General features: G+C 41.7%; 3 protein-coding genes across 3 annotated transcripts; all 3 read right to left on the bottom strand.

The window, feature by feature from the left end:
• Nucleotides 1–1,381: 1,381 nt before the first annotated feature.
• On the bottom strand, nt 1,382–3,761 carry LOC136179024 (tripartite motif-containing protein 16-like). Its single transcript, XM_065953618.1, has one exon. The coding sequence runs from the start codon at nt 3,751–3,753 to the stop codon at nt 2,077–2,079; it is 1,677 nt and encodes a 558-aa protein (XP_065809690.1). The 5' UTR covers nt 3,754–3,761; the 3' UTR covers nt 1,382–2,076.
• Nucleotides 3,762–8,286: 4,525 nt separating this feature from the next.
• On the bottom strand, nt 8,287–11,152 carry LOC136179025 (tripartite motif-containing protein 16-like). The gene has a single exon (XM_065953619.1). The coding sequence runs from the start codon at nt 10,661–10,663 to the stop codon at nt 9,266–9,268; it is 1,398 nt and encodes a 465-aa protein (XP_065809691.1). The 5' UTR covers nt 10,664–11,152; the 3' UTR covers nt 8,287–9,265.
• A 1,456-nt stretch (nt 11,153–12,608) lies between these two features.
• On the bottom strand, nt 12,609–15,002 carry LOC136178885 (tripartite motif-containing protein 16-like). Its single transcript, XM_065953312.1, has one exon. It carries the CDS (start codon nt 14,976–14,978, stop codon nt 13,296–13,298), a length of 1,683 nt encoding a protein of 560 aa, XP_065809384.1. The 5' UTR covers nt 14,979–15,002; the 3' UTR covers nt 12,609–13,295.
• Between the last annotated feature and the right edge of the window lie 1,070 nt (nt 15,003–16,072).

Here is a 16,072-nt window from a genome sequence, read left to right as displayed (position 1 = left end):
TTAATAAGTGTATTGTTGACTAGAAATGACATAAATACACTTGGTAATATGGAGAAGAATGGCAGCAGAATCCAGGGACAGATGTATATGAATGAAAATCTGTTAGTACGTATTTTCATAGATTCATTCATCTTGACAATTTTGTGGACATATCTTTAAATTGTGTCAACCATCTCACAGTAATTCTTCTTTTGGGTCTGTGAAGCGTTAACCTTATATGGGTGAAGCACCTAAGTAGTAGCAGATCTATAAATGGATAGGAGCCAACTATATGTTGTCAGCAACTGTCTACACTGAGTCTACATCTGTTACGTATACAAATCAGTGTCATGTCATCTTTATTGTTTTATAGTGATGGACCCAAATGGAAAGGAATTTGTGGGCTGTACCTTCTAGCAGAATATAAGCAACACTGTGTGATGAAGATTTTGCCATTTTGCCATTTTGCCATTTTGCCCATGATGGCCACTTTGCCAATGATTGTCAATGATTGTGAGATCTTGGTCAGCATGGGTCAGCGATGGTCTGCACTTTGTCAGCCATGTGTGTTGTGTTTCTGTGTTGTCTGACCATGGCTGAATAAATCTGAGATGATCCACAGTCTGTTTCACAATTACATAATTGTCCATCTCATACAGAAATAACCCCCACCTAACAAGATCAGAGGGAATGAGTGAATAACTTTAAGTAGTTTGACTTCTTTTCACATCACTCTCTTCTGCACAAACTGAGTTCAGGTGATCTTTACAACCCTGGTTAGTAGGATGAAGGCGCCCTCTTGTGGTGATTTTTACTCTCTGCAGGAAAGCATCTGTATTATTATCCTCCCTTGATATCAATCAATCACACCGCTCAATGTAAATACTGTTACAACTCTTCCTCAAGTAAATGAACTCATCTGTTACATATATATATATATATATTTTATTACAAGTTATCTCAGCATGTTTGCTCGACCCAACACTGCACTATTCTCTCATCGAGCCTTGTACGTGTTAGTCTTTGCTTACATTGTGTTTATTGTTGTAATTTAATGTTGTCCTTTTTGTGCATAGAGAGTATTGTTTTAATGAAGTCAAATTCCTTGTGTGTGAAAGCATACGCGGCCAATAAAGCTGATTCTGATTCTTCTGATTCTGATGCTGCATTCAGGACACATTGGAAATATAGGAAAGAAAAGTCTGTCAAAATGTTAAAGAGAACTCTGCTCATTCCTCAAAAGCAAATCTTTTTTAGTGAGGAGAGCTGAAAGAACAGAGAGTGAGTGACAGACGCTCTTCAGCTCTAAACACCAACACATGAACAAAGTGATTGAGTTTGACTCTCCATCAGCTTCTTATGACACCCTGCAATGAAGACGAGAAGAAAACATTTTGTTCATGTGTTTATTCAGGATTTCAAACTTCAGTTTGTTCAAACATTAAATCAATAAAGTGTGTTCAATGTCTCTTGTTCAATCATTTCATGAACACATTCACACAATCAGTTTGTTTGATCAGAATCTCCACTCACAGAAAACAATGATTTATCTCCTTATTGATTTAATCAGGAGGATTACAGTTTTAAAATACCTCAGAGGACATTTTTTACTTTACTTTGAATATGAACAACAACATTTATTCTGACTAACTCATTTCTTTAAGTGTGATTTTATAGATTTTCTACAAATGTACAAAGTGGTGAGAAGAGAAAATCAACATTAAAGAAAAGTTTGCTGCTCTCTCTCTTCAGACTCATGAATCAGAACAGAAACAACAGCATATAAATGTATGAATACAAATAATCAAACATGGAGAGTGGAGAGAAGTTGATATTTTCACGCAGAGAAATGTCAGTTCAGGTGAACAAAAGTCATCCTGAGCAGTGAAAGAGTCCACGGCAAAACAGACACAGGAAGGAGTGTCACTGAAAGACACTCAAACATTTACAGAACAGACGAGGAGAGGTCAAAGGACCGCCCATAAAGTTTGATTGACAGGTGACGACGATCAGATCTCAGCAACGAGCATGAATAAAAATCAAGTTGATGATTGAAAACACAGCAAGTTAAACATCTGTCTCGTTAATGACTTCTGTCTATTTCAGTTTACACAACTCAGCAGAGTCTCCAGGAGAATAAAACCTGAGTCCAGCATGTAGAGGCTGAGTGAATGTGGTCTGGACTCTGTGGAGGAGAGTCATGGTTTCAGAGATGCTGTAGAAGGACAGAATACCTGCTCTGTGATCCAGGTACACTCCTACTCTGGAGGACTGAGGACCTGAGACAGGAGTCCTGACATGGTTGTACCAAAAGTAATAACTGTTGTTGTCACAATATAACATCCAAGATTTGTCATTACGTCCAAACCAACATTCATCTGAGCTCCCTGCTCTGCTGATATTCTTGTATGTGACTGCTACAGAAACTCTTCCTCTCAACTCAACTTCCCAGTAACAACGTCCAGTCAGACTCTCTTTACTCAGGACCTGAAGATAATGAGTGAATCTGTCTGGGTGACTAGAATAAGACTGTTGTTTACTCATTAATGTTACTTTTCTGTTCTCATCAGATAATAACAGCTGTGTGTATGCTGTGTTTGGATCCAGAGTGCTGTCACATGAATTTTTGAAGAACTCAGCTCTGGTCTTGGGCTCTGGTTCTGGTCCTGACAGTAAAACATCCACTTCAGTCACTGTCTGTGAGATGTTTGTCCATTTCTCTCTCAGGACGTCCTGTAGTTTATCTCTGACTTCTGACACAGCTGCTGTCACATCCTCAAAGAACCTCAGAGGACGGATCTTGATGCTGGATGAGTGTGTAGATTCACTGAGTGGTGACAGTGAGGGGTAGTTGTGTAGAAACTGGTTGTGATCTTCTGTGTGTGAGAGCTTCTCCAGTTCAGCGTCTCTCCTCTTCAGCTCAGTGATCTCCTGCTCCAGCTTCTCCTGAAGCTCTCTGACTCGACTCACTTCAGTTTGCTGCTGGGATCTGACCTGCTGCTTCACATCAGAGCGTCTTTCCTCCATGAGACGGATCAGCTCAGTGAAGCTCTTCTCACTGTTCCCTACTGTTTTATCAGCAGAGCCATTGATAGCCTCCACCTCCTGTTGAAGCAGCTTCACATCTTTCTCTCTGTCCTGGATTCTCTGCTGGATGTTTTGTCGACTCACCTCGAGCTCTCTCTGCTTCTCGCTCCTTTCTACTGCAGCTGAGACTGTGTCATGACCTTTGTGTTCGTCCATTAAACAGAGGAGACAGATAGACTGCTGATCAGTACGACAAAATACTTTCATCTCCTCATTATGACGAGAGCAGACGTTCTCCTGGAGCTTCTTGGAGGGCTCCACCAGCTTGTGTTTCTTTAATGGAGCTACTTCAAAATGAGGCTGGAGATGTTTCTCACAGTAAGAGGCCAGACACTGCAGACAGGACTTACAGGCTTTCAGTTTCCTCCCGGTGCAGACATCACAGGCCACATCATCAGGTCCAGCATAGCAGTGATCAGCAGGAGCAGCTTGGAGTCCAGTCTTCTTCAGCTCCTCCACTAAAACTGCTAACATGGTGTTTTTCCTCAGGACAGGCCTCGGTGTGAAGTCCTGTCTGCACTGAGGGCAGCTGTAGATTGTCTTCTCATCCTCTTTATCCCAGTGGCTTTTAATACAGTTCATACAGTAACTGTGTCCACAGGTAGTAGTCACCGGATCCTTCAGGAGATCCAGACAGATGGAACAAGAGAAGGCCTCCCGGTCCAGGTGAACTCCTTTCTGCGCCATTTCTCCTCTCGGTAACAACGACTGTCTGAGTTTCACTTCCTGAGAAATCAGACTAGCTCCACCTCTGATCTGCACAGCATGTGTTTGTTCAGTGAACGTCAGCTCTTGTTGGTGACACCCATCCTCAACTTGTAGATCTAAAGGGGAGGGAACCAGGAAATATAGAGTCAGAGTGGAGCTGGCTGTGTTTGAGAGCAGGAAGAAGAGGGAGGGGGAGGGAGACTTGTTTACAACAGAGAACATTTCTCTTTTAAAAACACTTCTCATTTCAGATTTTACAAGATGAACTCTTCTTTGAATCGGAGGGTTTGGAGAAGGCTTTCTGCCCCTAGTACTGCATGTTGTTTGTACAGCAGCTTAGAGGTTGCTCTGTTGTGAAAGTGCAATGCAGGCTTCATAAAAGTCATTCATTAAACTCATAAATGTCTGTGTTGCATGCTGGGAAACGTATTTGTAATGCTTACTGTGCAAGTGTCACTTTGCTGCCACCGGTGTTTTCTGAAGCAGCTTGTGATGACGATGAGCCCTCTCTGTGCAGATAAATGCAATTGTTCCTCTTGTCTTCAAATATTCTGCTTGTATGTATGCAACACTGAAGCCTGCTCCCCGCCTCCACACTCTGTCACGCTCAGAGCATGCAGGGCGGGGCTGACCACGGACAGATTGGCATTCTTGTCATGCTCACATTGATTTGAAGCTTCTCACACAAACAGCAAAAGCGAGTCGTAAGTAGTTAGTGAATTAAATGTTATTAGAATCAATAATAGAAAACAGCAGCCAGCAGTAACTAAGTGACTCATAGGCTGTTTCTGTGACAGCCGGCGCTTACTGAAAGAACTGGTTTACTCCTGCATTCACACCAAAGCTGGAAAAACAACTTCCAAACTCAGGAAAACAAACAGTCACAGGAGCATTTAAACAGTTTCATCGTCAGAAGTCATTAATTAGATTCTTTGCTGAATAAAAACTCTTCATGTGTTAACTCATCAGACAAACGATTGTGACCTCACAGACATTTATGTAACAGAAGAATTCAGCGAGATTATCCTCTTTAATTATATAAGATTAAAGGTGAGGGCATTCAGCAGCCGGACTCCGACATCCTCTCAGGCCGAGCTGATTGACAGGTGCTGGGCGGGGTGAAGACGTCGGGGTCGCTGATGCCCAGCTGCAGGTTGAAGAAGCGGGTGGAGGTGGTGACGCTGCTGTTCCTGGCGTAGGTCTCCTGCACGGGGTAGCAGTCCTTCAGGGTGTAAACGTCCACCCAGGTCTCATCTGGTGGAGAGATGAGAAAAAGGTCACAGCAGCTCTAAGAGGAACTGGAGGTTCATATCCAGCAGAAGTTGCTCCTTAAATCTGATGAAGCTTCTTTTTTATTGTGAAGCAGCTTCAGGAAGAACGTACACAAACACTGGATTCAAGCAGCACGGACACTTTGTGTTTTAAAGTTACCACATAATCTAAAAGATGTTTAAAGGCTTTATATGTGATTTTTTGATCCAGCAGATGTCGCCCTTGAGCACCAGCATGAAACCAAAACAACTCGCGCTGCATTGTTGTGTTAGCATGCTAATGCTGGCGATCTTTATTATGCTCGTATCTTCACACTGCATGTAAATTTACCTGAAATGAGCGTGATCTAGAAACACAGTTAAGCAGTGAGTACAGTATGTTATTCTTCTTTTCTCTAGTCCCTCAATTAAACAACTTTTATACTCGAGGGGAGGAGTCAGACGGCCGTCCTGACGATGTAAACAAAGTGAAGATAGGACTCTGAAAACATCACAGACAGTGGGACTCGGGTGTTACACCCATTGTAGACAGTCATGACTCACAGAGTTATTTTCAGAGGATATACTTGATTTCTACATTTAAGTGTGAATAATCACATATTAAGCCTTTAACTGTTTTTAACACAGATGTCCTCCATTAAACGCAAGGTGTTGAAAAACTGAGCAGATATGGAAGTGCAAAAGATCGTAGTCTGTTCTGACGACCCCTGACTGTATCAGTGCTCCTCCTGTTGTCTTGTCTCTCTCCCCACTCAGGTTGTCTTCAGGTAGAAAGGGACGGAGCCAGTTAATTTGATGTCATGCACCTGGGCAGACTGGGCCTTGGTGTATAAGCTGGTTTCTCAGTCTCTCTCTCTCTCTCTCTTGTCAACACTCACTTTGGTTGGTGGTCTTTGTTTAGCCACAACACCACACATTCACCATTGCCATCACCACTGATGGCCTGGATTGTGACAATGTGTTTACCACAGATAAACCTACTTTATGTCATTTGGAAGGTTTGATTTTGGTGTCAGGCTGGCTGCACCCTAAGCCGTCATTTCAGGAGGAGTGATCTGGATATTCTCTCGACCTGGATGTTCACATATGCACCTCACAGTGGGAGACTATCCCTGTCACTGGCAGTTAATACTGACTTATTTCTTTGATTATGACTTTCTGTCTGTGCATGTCCTTTCTGGTGTTGTGTTTCAAAAATATTTTAAAAACCAGGTTTACGTTGGCGTGCCAGGTTTCCTGTCCGACCACTCCTGGACCTCCACGTTGTCCCAGGGGCCTCCGATGATGTACTGGTCCTCGAAGGTGGAGTTGGCTGGGATGTCGAAGAGATCCCAGGCCTCGGTCAGAGAGATCTTTGAGCAGTCCTTCTTCTTCTGGTCGATCTGGAACATCACCAGGCTCTGGTGCAAAAAGATGGACTCAAAGAACCTGGAGCCGAGGAAGAGAAAGATGAAGAAGTGACATCTTTGAATGTATTCTTCTGGCCAAAACAACAGAACAAAACCTAAAAAGTATTTAATTTATAATCATGAAAATCATGAAATCCTGGCATTTCAGAATCTGAAATCTGAAACATCTGGAATGTTTTATAATTAATTAAAATGTATAGCATAATTTCTTTTGACTAATTGATTGATGGGCTTATGTTACAGCTCTAAATCATACCTTCTTGTTCCCATGTAGAGAGCTTTAACCACGCCTGCCTTTTCTTTACATTTATTAGCTATATTTAAAACATTAAAAATAACCGCTCCGTGATGGCTCTATATTTCACTCTTTATCATTTTCTGAGCTTATATTTCTACTTTTATCAATCTACATCTGTCTTTTCTGTTGATGTCACGATGGTTAATGTTATTTTCCAGCTTATTTTTCTGTCATATATGTCGGTAGGTGTGCCGCTCACTCGTCCATCACTCTGACTGAAGAGAGGAACTTCTTATACGCGACTCTCTAATCCCTAAAACCCTGAGTGAATGAAAGTTTGTCTTTTTGTTTCTTTTATCACAGTTTAATTTTGTAAAAATGTATTTATTTCCCTGACAACTCTCCTTTTTAATTGGATTTATTATTTTGTGATGCCTTAAATAAGCTGGTTCAGTCTCCAAGTGAGGCCTCAATTAACACTAAAATCTTACTAAGAAGGCTGATAACGTCAAAAGCAGCTCAATACACTTATTGTAAACCATGGTCACCTGAAAAGTCTGGATAAACATCTTATTTAAAGATATATAACTAAAAAAAATAAAGGTCTGAACTGCTTGTTAAAAGTGAAAATAATATATTTATGCAAATTTGACTTGATGACACCTTTTAACATTTAAACAAGTTAAATTTGCTTGCTGCATTAGCAATATTTTTACAGATTAAAAGCAATCCAGGTTTTATTTTGTATCTTGAAGAGGTTTTTCTGGACCTGTCAGGTGATTGTGGCTTTTAATAAGTGTATTGTTGACTAGAAATGACATAAATACACTTGGTAATATGGAGAAGAATGGCAGCAGAATCCAGGGACAGATGTATATGAATGAAGATCAGAGGGAATTAGAGAATAACTTTAAGTAGTTTGACTTCTTTTCACATCACTCTCTTCTGCACAAACTGAGTTCAGGTGATCTTTACATCCCTGGTTAGCAGGATGAAGGCGCCCTCTTGTGGTGATTTTTACTCTCTGCAGGAAGGCATCTGTATTATTATCCTCCCTTGATATCAATCACACCGCTCAATGTAAATACTGTTACAACTCTTCCTCAAGTAAATGAACTCATCTGTTACATATATATATATTTTATTATAAGTTATCTCTGCATGTTTGCTCGACCCAACACTGCACTATTCTCTCATCCAGCCTTGTACGTGTTAGTCTTTGCTTACATTGTGTTTATTGTTGTAATTTAATGTTGTACTTTTTGTGCATAGAGAGTATTGTTTTAATGAAGTCAAATTCCTTGTGTGTGAAAGCATACGCGGCCAATAAAGCTGATTCTGATTCTTCTGATTCTGATGCTGCATTCAGGACACATTGGAAATATAGGAAAGAAAAGTCTGTCAAAATGTTAAAGAGAACTCTGCTCATTCCTCAAAAACAAATCTTTTTTAGTGAGGAGAGCTGAAGGAACAGAGAGTGAGTGACAGACGCTCTTCAGCTCTAAACACCAACACATGAACAAACTGACTGAGTTTGACTCTCCATCAGCTTCTTATGACACCCTGCAATGAAGACGAGAAGAAAACATTTTGTTCATGTGTTTATTCAGGATGTCAAACTTCAGTTTGTTTACACATTAAATCAGTAAAGTGTGTTCAATGTCTCTTGTTCAATCATTTCATGAACACATTCACACAATCAGTTTGTTTGATCAGAATCTCCACTCACAGAAAACGATGATTTAACTCCTTATTGATTTAATCAGGAGGATTACAGTTTTAAAAAACCTCAGAGGACATCTTTTACTTTACTTTGAATATGAACAACAACATTTATTCTGACTAACTCATTTCTTTAAGTGTGATTTTATAGATTTTCTACAAATGTACAAAGTGGTGAGAAGAGAAAATCAACATTAAAGAAAAGTTTGCTGCTCTCTCTCTTCAGACTCATGAATCAGAACAGAAACAACAGCATATAAATGTATGAATACAAATGATCAAACATGGAGAGTGGAGAGAAGTTGATATTTTCACGCAGAGAAATGTCAGTTCAGGTGAACAAAAGTCATCCTGAGCAGTGAAAGAGTCCACGGCTAAACAGACACAGGAAGGAGTGTCACTGAAAGACACTCAAACATTTACAGAACAGACGAGGAGAGGTCAAAGTACCGCCCATAAAGTTTGATTGACAGGTGACCACGATCAGATCTCAGCAACGAGCTTGAATAAAAATCAAGTTGAAGATTTAAAACACAGCAAGTTAAACATCTGTCTCGTTAATGACTTCTGTCTATTTCAGTTTGCACAACTCAGCAGAGCCTCCAGGAGAATAATATAACCCCAGTCCAGCATGTAGAGGCTGAGTGAATGTGGTCTGGACTCTGTGGAGGAGAGTCATGGTTTCAGAGATGCTGTAGAAGGACAGAATACCTGCTCTGTGATCCAGGTACACTCCTACTCTGGAGGACTGAGGACCTGAGACAGGAGTCCTGACATTATTGTACCAAAAGTAATAACTGTTGTTGTTACAATATAACACCCAAGATTTGTCATTACGTCCAAACACACATTCACCTGACCTCCCTGCTCTGCTGATATTCTTGTGTGACTGCTACAGAAACATCTCCTCTCAACTCCACTTCCCAGTAACAACGTCCCATCAGACTCTCTTTACTCATGATCTGCCACCAATCAGTGAATCTGCCTGGGTGACTAGAATAAGACTGACGTTCTCTCATTACTGTTACTTTTCTGTTCTCATCAGATAATAACAGCTGTGTGTGTGCTGTGTTTGGATCCAGTGTGATGTCACATGAATATTTTAAGAACTCAGCTCTGGTCATGTTCTCTGGTTCTGGTCCTGACAGTAAAACATCCACTTCACTCACTGTCTGTGAGATGTTTGTCCATTTCTCTCTCAGGACGTCCTGTAGTTTATCTCTGACTTCTGACACAGCCGCTGTCACATCCTCAAAGTACCTCAGAGGACGGATCTTGATGCTGGATGAGGGTGTAGATTCACTGAGTGGTGACAGTGAGGGGTAGTCGTGTAGAAACTGGTTGTGATCTTCTGTGTGTGAGAGCTTCTCCAGTTCAGCGTCTTTCCTCTTCAGCTCAGTGATCTCCTGCTCCAGCTTCTCCTGAAGCTCTCTGACTCGACTCACTTCAGTTTGCTGCTGGGATCTGACCTGCTGCTTCACATCAGAGCGTCTTTTCTCCATGAGACGGATCAGCTCAGTGAAGATCTTCTCACTGTTCCCCACTGTTTTATCAGCAGAGCCATTGATAGCCTCCACCTCCTGTTGGAGCAGCTTCACATCTTTCTCTCTGTCCTGGATTCTCTGCTGGATGTTTTGTCGACTCACCTCGAGCTCTCTCTGCCTCTCTGTCCTTTCTGCTGCAGCTGAGACTGTGTCGTGACCTTTGTGGTCATCCATTAAACAGAGGAGACAGATAGACTGCTGATCAGTCCGACAAAATACTTTCATTTCCTCATCATGACGAGAGCAGACGTTCTCCTGGAGCTTCTTGGAGGGCTCCACCAGCTTGTGTTTCTTTAATGGAGCTGCTTCAAAATGAGGCTGAAGATGTTTCTCACAGTAAGAGGCCAAACATTGCAGACAGGACTTACAGGCTTTTAGTTTCCTCCCAGTGCAGACATCACAGGCCACATCTTCAGGTCCAGCATAGCAGTGATCAGCAGGAGCAACTTGGAGTCCAGTCTTCTTCAGCTCTTCCACTAAAACTGCTAACATGGTGTTTTTCCTCAGGACAGGCCTCGGTGTGAAGTCCTGTCTGCACTGAGGGCAGCTGTAGATTGTCTTCTCATCCTCTTTATCCCAGTGGCTTTTAATACACTTCATACAGTAACTGTGTCCACAGGTAGTAGTCACCGGATCCTTCAGGAGATCCAGACAGATGGAACAAGAAATAGTTTCCTTGCCCAGCTGAACTCCTTTCTGCGCCATTTCTCCTCTCGATAACAACAACTGTCTGAGTTTCTCTTCCTGAGAAATCAGACTAACTCCACCTCTGATCTGCACAGCATGTGTTCGTTCAGTGAATGTCAGCTCTTGTTGGTTACACCCATCCTCAACTTGTAGATCTAAAGGGGAGGGAACCAGGAAATATAGAGTCAGAGTGGAGCTGGCTGTGTTTGATAAAGATAAAGATAAAGATAAAGATAAAGATAAAGATAAACTTTATTGATCCACCGTGGGGAGAATTTGTGCATTACAGCAGCTCCAGAAAACAGGGGACGGGAATATACTTAAAAATAAAAATCGAAGTTAAGAAATAGATCAAACATATTTACATCATTTAAATAAATAAAAAATACAATAATGTAAAAAAATACAATAATGTAAATGTAAAGTTACACAAAACAATACAATAATGTAAAATGTTTGCGAGCAGGAAGAAGAGGGAGGGGGAGGGAGACTTGTTTACAACAGAGAACATTTCTCTTTTAAAAACACTTCTCATTTCAGATTTTACAAGATGAACTCTTCTTTGAATCGGAGGGTTTGGAGAAGGCTTTCTGCCCCCAGTACTGCATGTTGTTTGTACAGCAGCTTAGAGGTTGCTCTGTTGTGAAAGTTCAATGCAGGCTTCATAAAAGTCATTCATTGAACTCATAAATGTCTGTGTTGCATGCTGGGAAACGTATTTGTAATGCTTGCTGTGCAGGCGTCACTTTGCTGCCACCGGTGTTTTCTGAAGCAGCTTGTGATGACGATGAGCCCTCTCTGTGCAGATAAATGCAATTCTTCCTCTTGTCTTCAAATATTCTGCTTGTATGTATGCAACACTGAAGCCTGCTCCCCGCCTCCACACTCTGTCACGCTCAGAGCATGCACGGCGGGGCTGACCACGGACAGATTGGCATTCTTGTCATGCTCACATTGATTTGAAGCTTCTCACACAAACAGCAAAAGCGAGTCGTAAGTAGTTAGTGAATTAAATGTTATTAGAATCAATAATAGAAAACAGCAGCCAGCAGTAACTAAGTGACTCATAGGCTGTTACAGAACTGGAGGTTTATATCCAGCAGAAGTTGCTCCTTAAAGCTGATGAAGCTTCATTTATATTGTGAAGCAGCTGCAGGAAGAACGTACACAAACACTGGATTCAAGCAGCACGGACACTTTGTGTTTTAAAGTTACCACATAATCTAAAAGATGTTTAAAGGCTTTATATGTGATTTTTTGATCCAGCAGATGTCGCCCTTGAGCACCAGCATGAAACCAAAACAACTCGCGCTGCATTGTTGTGTTAGCATGCTAATGCTAGCGATCTTTATTATGCTGGTATCTTCACACTGCATGTAAATTTACCTGAAATGAGCGTGATCTAGAAACACAGTTAAGCAGTGAGTACAGTATGTTATTCTTCTTTTCTCTAGTCCCTCAATTAAACAACTTTTATACTCGAGGGGAGGAGTCAGCCGGCCGTCCTGGCGATGTAAACAAAGTGAAGATAGGACTCTGAAAACTCTGAAAACATCACAGACAGTGGGACTCGGGTGTTACACCCATTGTAGACAGTCATGACTCACAGAGTTATTTTCAGAGGAGATACTTGATTTCTACATTTAAGTGTGAATAATCACATATTAAGCCTTTAACTGTTTTTAACACAGATGTCCTCCATTAAACGCAAGGTGTTGAAAAACTGAGCAGATATTGAAGACACAGTTTTTTTAGACGTCAAAATGTTAAAGAGAACTCTGCTCATTCCTCAAAAACAAATCTTTTTTAGTAAGGAGAGCTGAAGGAACAGAGAGTGAGTGACAGACGCTCTTCAGCTCTAAACACCAACACATGAACAAAGTGACTGAGTTTGACTCTCCATCAGCTTCTTACGACACCCTGCAATGAAGACGAGAAGAAAACATTTTGTTCATGTGTTTATTCAGGATGTCAAACTTCAGTTTGTTTACACATTAAATCAGTAAAGTGTGTTCAATGTCTATTGTTCAATAATTTCATGAACACATTCACACAATCAGTTTATTTGATCAGAATCTCCACTCACAGAAAACAATGATTTATCTCCTTATTGATTTAATCAGGAGGATTACATTTTTAAAATACCTCAGAGGACATTTTTTACTTTACTTTGAATATGAACAACAACATTTATTCTGACTAACTCATTTCTTTAAGTGTGATTTTATAGATTTTCTACAAATGTACAAAGTGGTGAGAAGAGAAAATCAACATTAAAGAAAAGTTTGCTGCTCTCTCTCTTCAGACTCATGAATCAGAACAGAAACAACAGCATATAAATGTATGAATACAAATAATCAAACATGGAGAGTGGAGAGAAGTTGATATTTTCACTCAGAGAAATGTCAGTTCAGGTGAACAAAAGTCATCCTGAGCAGTGAAAGAGTCCACGGCTAAACAGACACAGGAAGGAGTGTCACTTAAAGACACTCAAACATTTACAGAACAGACGAGAAGAGGTCAAAGGACCGCCCATAAAGTTTGATTGACAGGTGACCACGATCAGATCTCAGCAATGAGCATGAATAAAAATCAAGTTAAAGATTTAAAACACAGCAAGTTAAACATCTGTCTCGTTAATGACTTCTGTCTATTTCAGTTTGCACAACTCAGCAGAGTCTCCAGGAGAATAATCTAACCCCAGTCCAGCATGTAGAGGCTGAGTGAATGTGGTCTGGACTCTGTGGAGGAGAGTCATGGTTTCAGAGATGCTGTAGAAGGACAGAATACCTGCTCTGTGATCCAGGTACACTCCTACTCTGGAGGACCGAGGACCTGAGACAGGAGTGCTGACTTTGTTGTACCAAAAGTTATAACTGTTGTTGTAACAATCTAACGCACAAGATTTGTCATTACGTCCAAACACACATTCATCTGACCTCCCTGCTCTGCTGATATTCTTGTATGTGACTGCTACAGAAACTCTTCTTCCTCTCAACTCCACTTCCCAGTAACAACGTCCCATCAGACTCTCTTTACTCAGGACCTGACACCAATCAATGAATCTGTCTGGATGACTAGAATAAGACTGACGTTCTCTCATTATTGTTACTTTTCTGTTCTCATCAGATAATAACAGCCGTGTTTGTGCTGTGTTTTGATCCAGTGTGATGTCACATGAATATTTTAAGAACTCAGCTCTGGTCTTGGGCTCTGGTTCTGGTTCTGACAGTAAAACATCCACTTCAGTCACTGTCTGTGAGATGTTTGTCCATTTCTCTCTCAGGACGTCCTGTAGTTTATCTCTGACTTCTGACACAGCCGCTGTCACATCCTCAAAGTACCTCAGAGGACGGATCTTGATGCTGGATGAGTGTGTAGATTCACTGAGTGGTGACAGTGAGGGGTAGTCGTGTAGAAACTGGTTGTGATCTTCTGTGTGTGAGAGCTTCTCCAGTTCAGCGTCTTTCCTCTTCAGCTCAGTGATCTCCTGCTCCAGCTTCTCCTGAAGCTCTCTGACTCGACTCACTTCAGTTTGCTGCTGGGATCTGACCTGCTGCTTCACATCAGAGCGTCTTTTCTCCATGAGACGGATCAGCTCAGTGAAGATCTTCTCACTGTTCCCCACTGTTTTATCAGCAGAGCCATTGATAGCCTCCACCTCCTGTTGGAGCAGCTTCACATCTTTCTCTCTGTCCTGGATTCTCTGCTGGATGTTTTGTCGACTCACCCCGAGCTCTCTCTGCCTCTCTGTCCTTTCTGCTGCAGCTGAGACTGTGTCATGACCTTTGTGTTCATCCATTAAACAGAGGAGACAGATAGACTGCTGATCAGTACGACAAAATACTTTCATTTCCTCATTATGACGAGAGCAGACGTTCTCCTGGAGCTTCATGGAGGGCTCCACCAGCTTGTGTTTCTTTAATGGAGCTGCTTCAAAATGAGGCTGAAGATGTTTCTCACAGTAAGAGGCCGGACACTGCAGACAGGACTTACAGGCTTTCAGTTTTCTCCCGGTGCAGACATCACAGGCCACATCTTCAGGTCCAGCATAGCAGTGATCAGCAGGAGCAGCTTGGAGTCCAGTCTTCTTCAGCTCCTCCACTAAAACTGCTAACATGGTGTTTTTCCTCAGGACAGGCCTCGGTGTGAAAGTCTGCCTACACTGAGGGCAGCTGTAGATTGTCTTCTCATCCTCTTTATCCCAGTGGCTTTTAATACAGTTCATACAGTAACTGTGTCCACAGGTAGTAGTCACCGGATCCTTCAGGAGATCCAGACAGATGGAACAAGAAATAGTTTCCTTGCCCAGTTGAACTCCTTTCTGCGCCATTTCTCCTCTCGGTAACAACAACTGTCTGAGTTTCTCTTCCTGAGAAATCAGACTAGCTCCACCTCTGATCTGCACAGCATGTGTTTGTTCAGTGAACGTCAGCTCTTGTTGGTGACACCCATCCTCAACTTGTAGATCTAAAGGGGAGGGAACCAGGAAATATAGAGTCAGAGTGGAGCTTGCTGTGTCTGAGAGCAGGAAGAAGAGGGAGGGGGAGGGAGACTTGTTTACAACAGAGAACATTTCTCTTTCAAAAACACTTCTCATTTCAGATTTTACAAGATGAACTCTTCTTTGAATCGGAGGGTTTGGAGAAGGCTTTCTGCCCCCAGTACTGCATGTTGTTTGTACAGCAGCTTAGAGGTTGCTCTGTTGTGAAAGTGCAATGCAGGCTTCATGAAAGTCATTCATTGAACTCATAAATGTCTGTGTTGCATGCTGGGAAACGTATTTGTAATGCTTGCTGTGCAGGCGTCACTTTGCTGCCACCGGTGTTTTCTGAAGCAGCTTGTGATGACGATGAGCCCTCTCTGTGCAGATAAATGCAATTCTTCCTCTTGTCTTCAAATATTCTGCTTGTATGTATGCAACACTGAAGCCTGCTCCCCGCCTCCACACTCTGTCACGCTCAGAGCATGCACGGCGGGGCTGACCACGGACAGATTGGCATTCTTCTCATACTCACATTGATTTGAAGCTTCTCACACAAACAGCAAAAGCGAGTCGTAAGTAGTTAGTGAATTAAATGTTATTAGAATCAATAATAGAAAACAGCAGCCAGCAGTAACTAAGTGACTCATAGGCTGTTTTTTGTGTCTGTGCTCAGTTCACTCACAGAGTAAAGGATTATAGGGGGATCTGTCGGCTAAAAATGTTATTTCTCAGAGAGTATTACAAACAATTTACAGCTATATCTTTTTTCTGTCTTTTGTAAATCTACAGACACTGAGGACGACATAATAAAGCATATGAACGTCAGCATCCTCCTGGTGATAGAAGATGAGGTATGAAGGACTATTGGTAGCATATGGTAGCTATGTTCATGGGTCTGCTGTATGCAATTAACATTGCCCAAAAGGAAGTACAGTATACAT

Source organism: Labrus bergylta, chromosome 4, assembly GCF_963930695.1.
Source record: "Labrus bergylta chromosome 4, fLabBer1.1, whole genome shotgun sequence".
NCBI lineage: Eukaryota > Metazoa > Chordata > Actinopteri > Labriformes > Labridae > Labrus > Labrus bergylta.
This window is presented reverse-complemented; position numbering and strand designations above follow the sequence as displayed.

What these genes read in the sequence shown, in the direction of transcription:
- LOC136179024 (XM_065953618.1), bottom strand. Translation starts at nt 3,753, where the DNA reads ATGGCGCAGAAAGGAGTTCACCTGGACCGGGAGGCCTTCTCTTGTTCC.
- LOC136179025 (XM_065953619.1), bottom strand. Translation starts at nt 10,663, where the DNA reads ATGGCGCAGAAAGGAGTTCAGCTGGGCAAGGAAACTATTTCTTGTTCC.
- LOC136178885 (XM_065953312.1), bottom strand. Translation starts at nt 14,978, where the DNA reads ATGGCGCAGAAAGGAGTTCAACTGGGCAAGGAAACTATTTCTTGTTCC.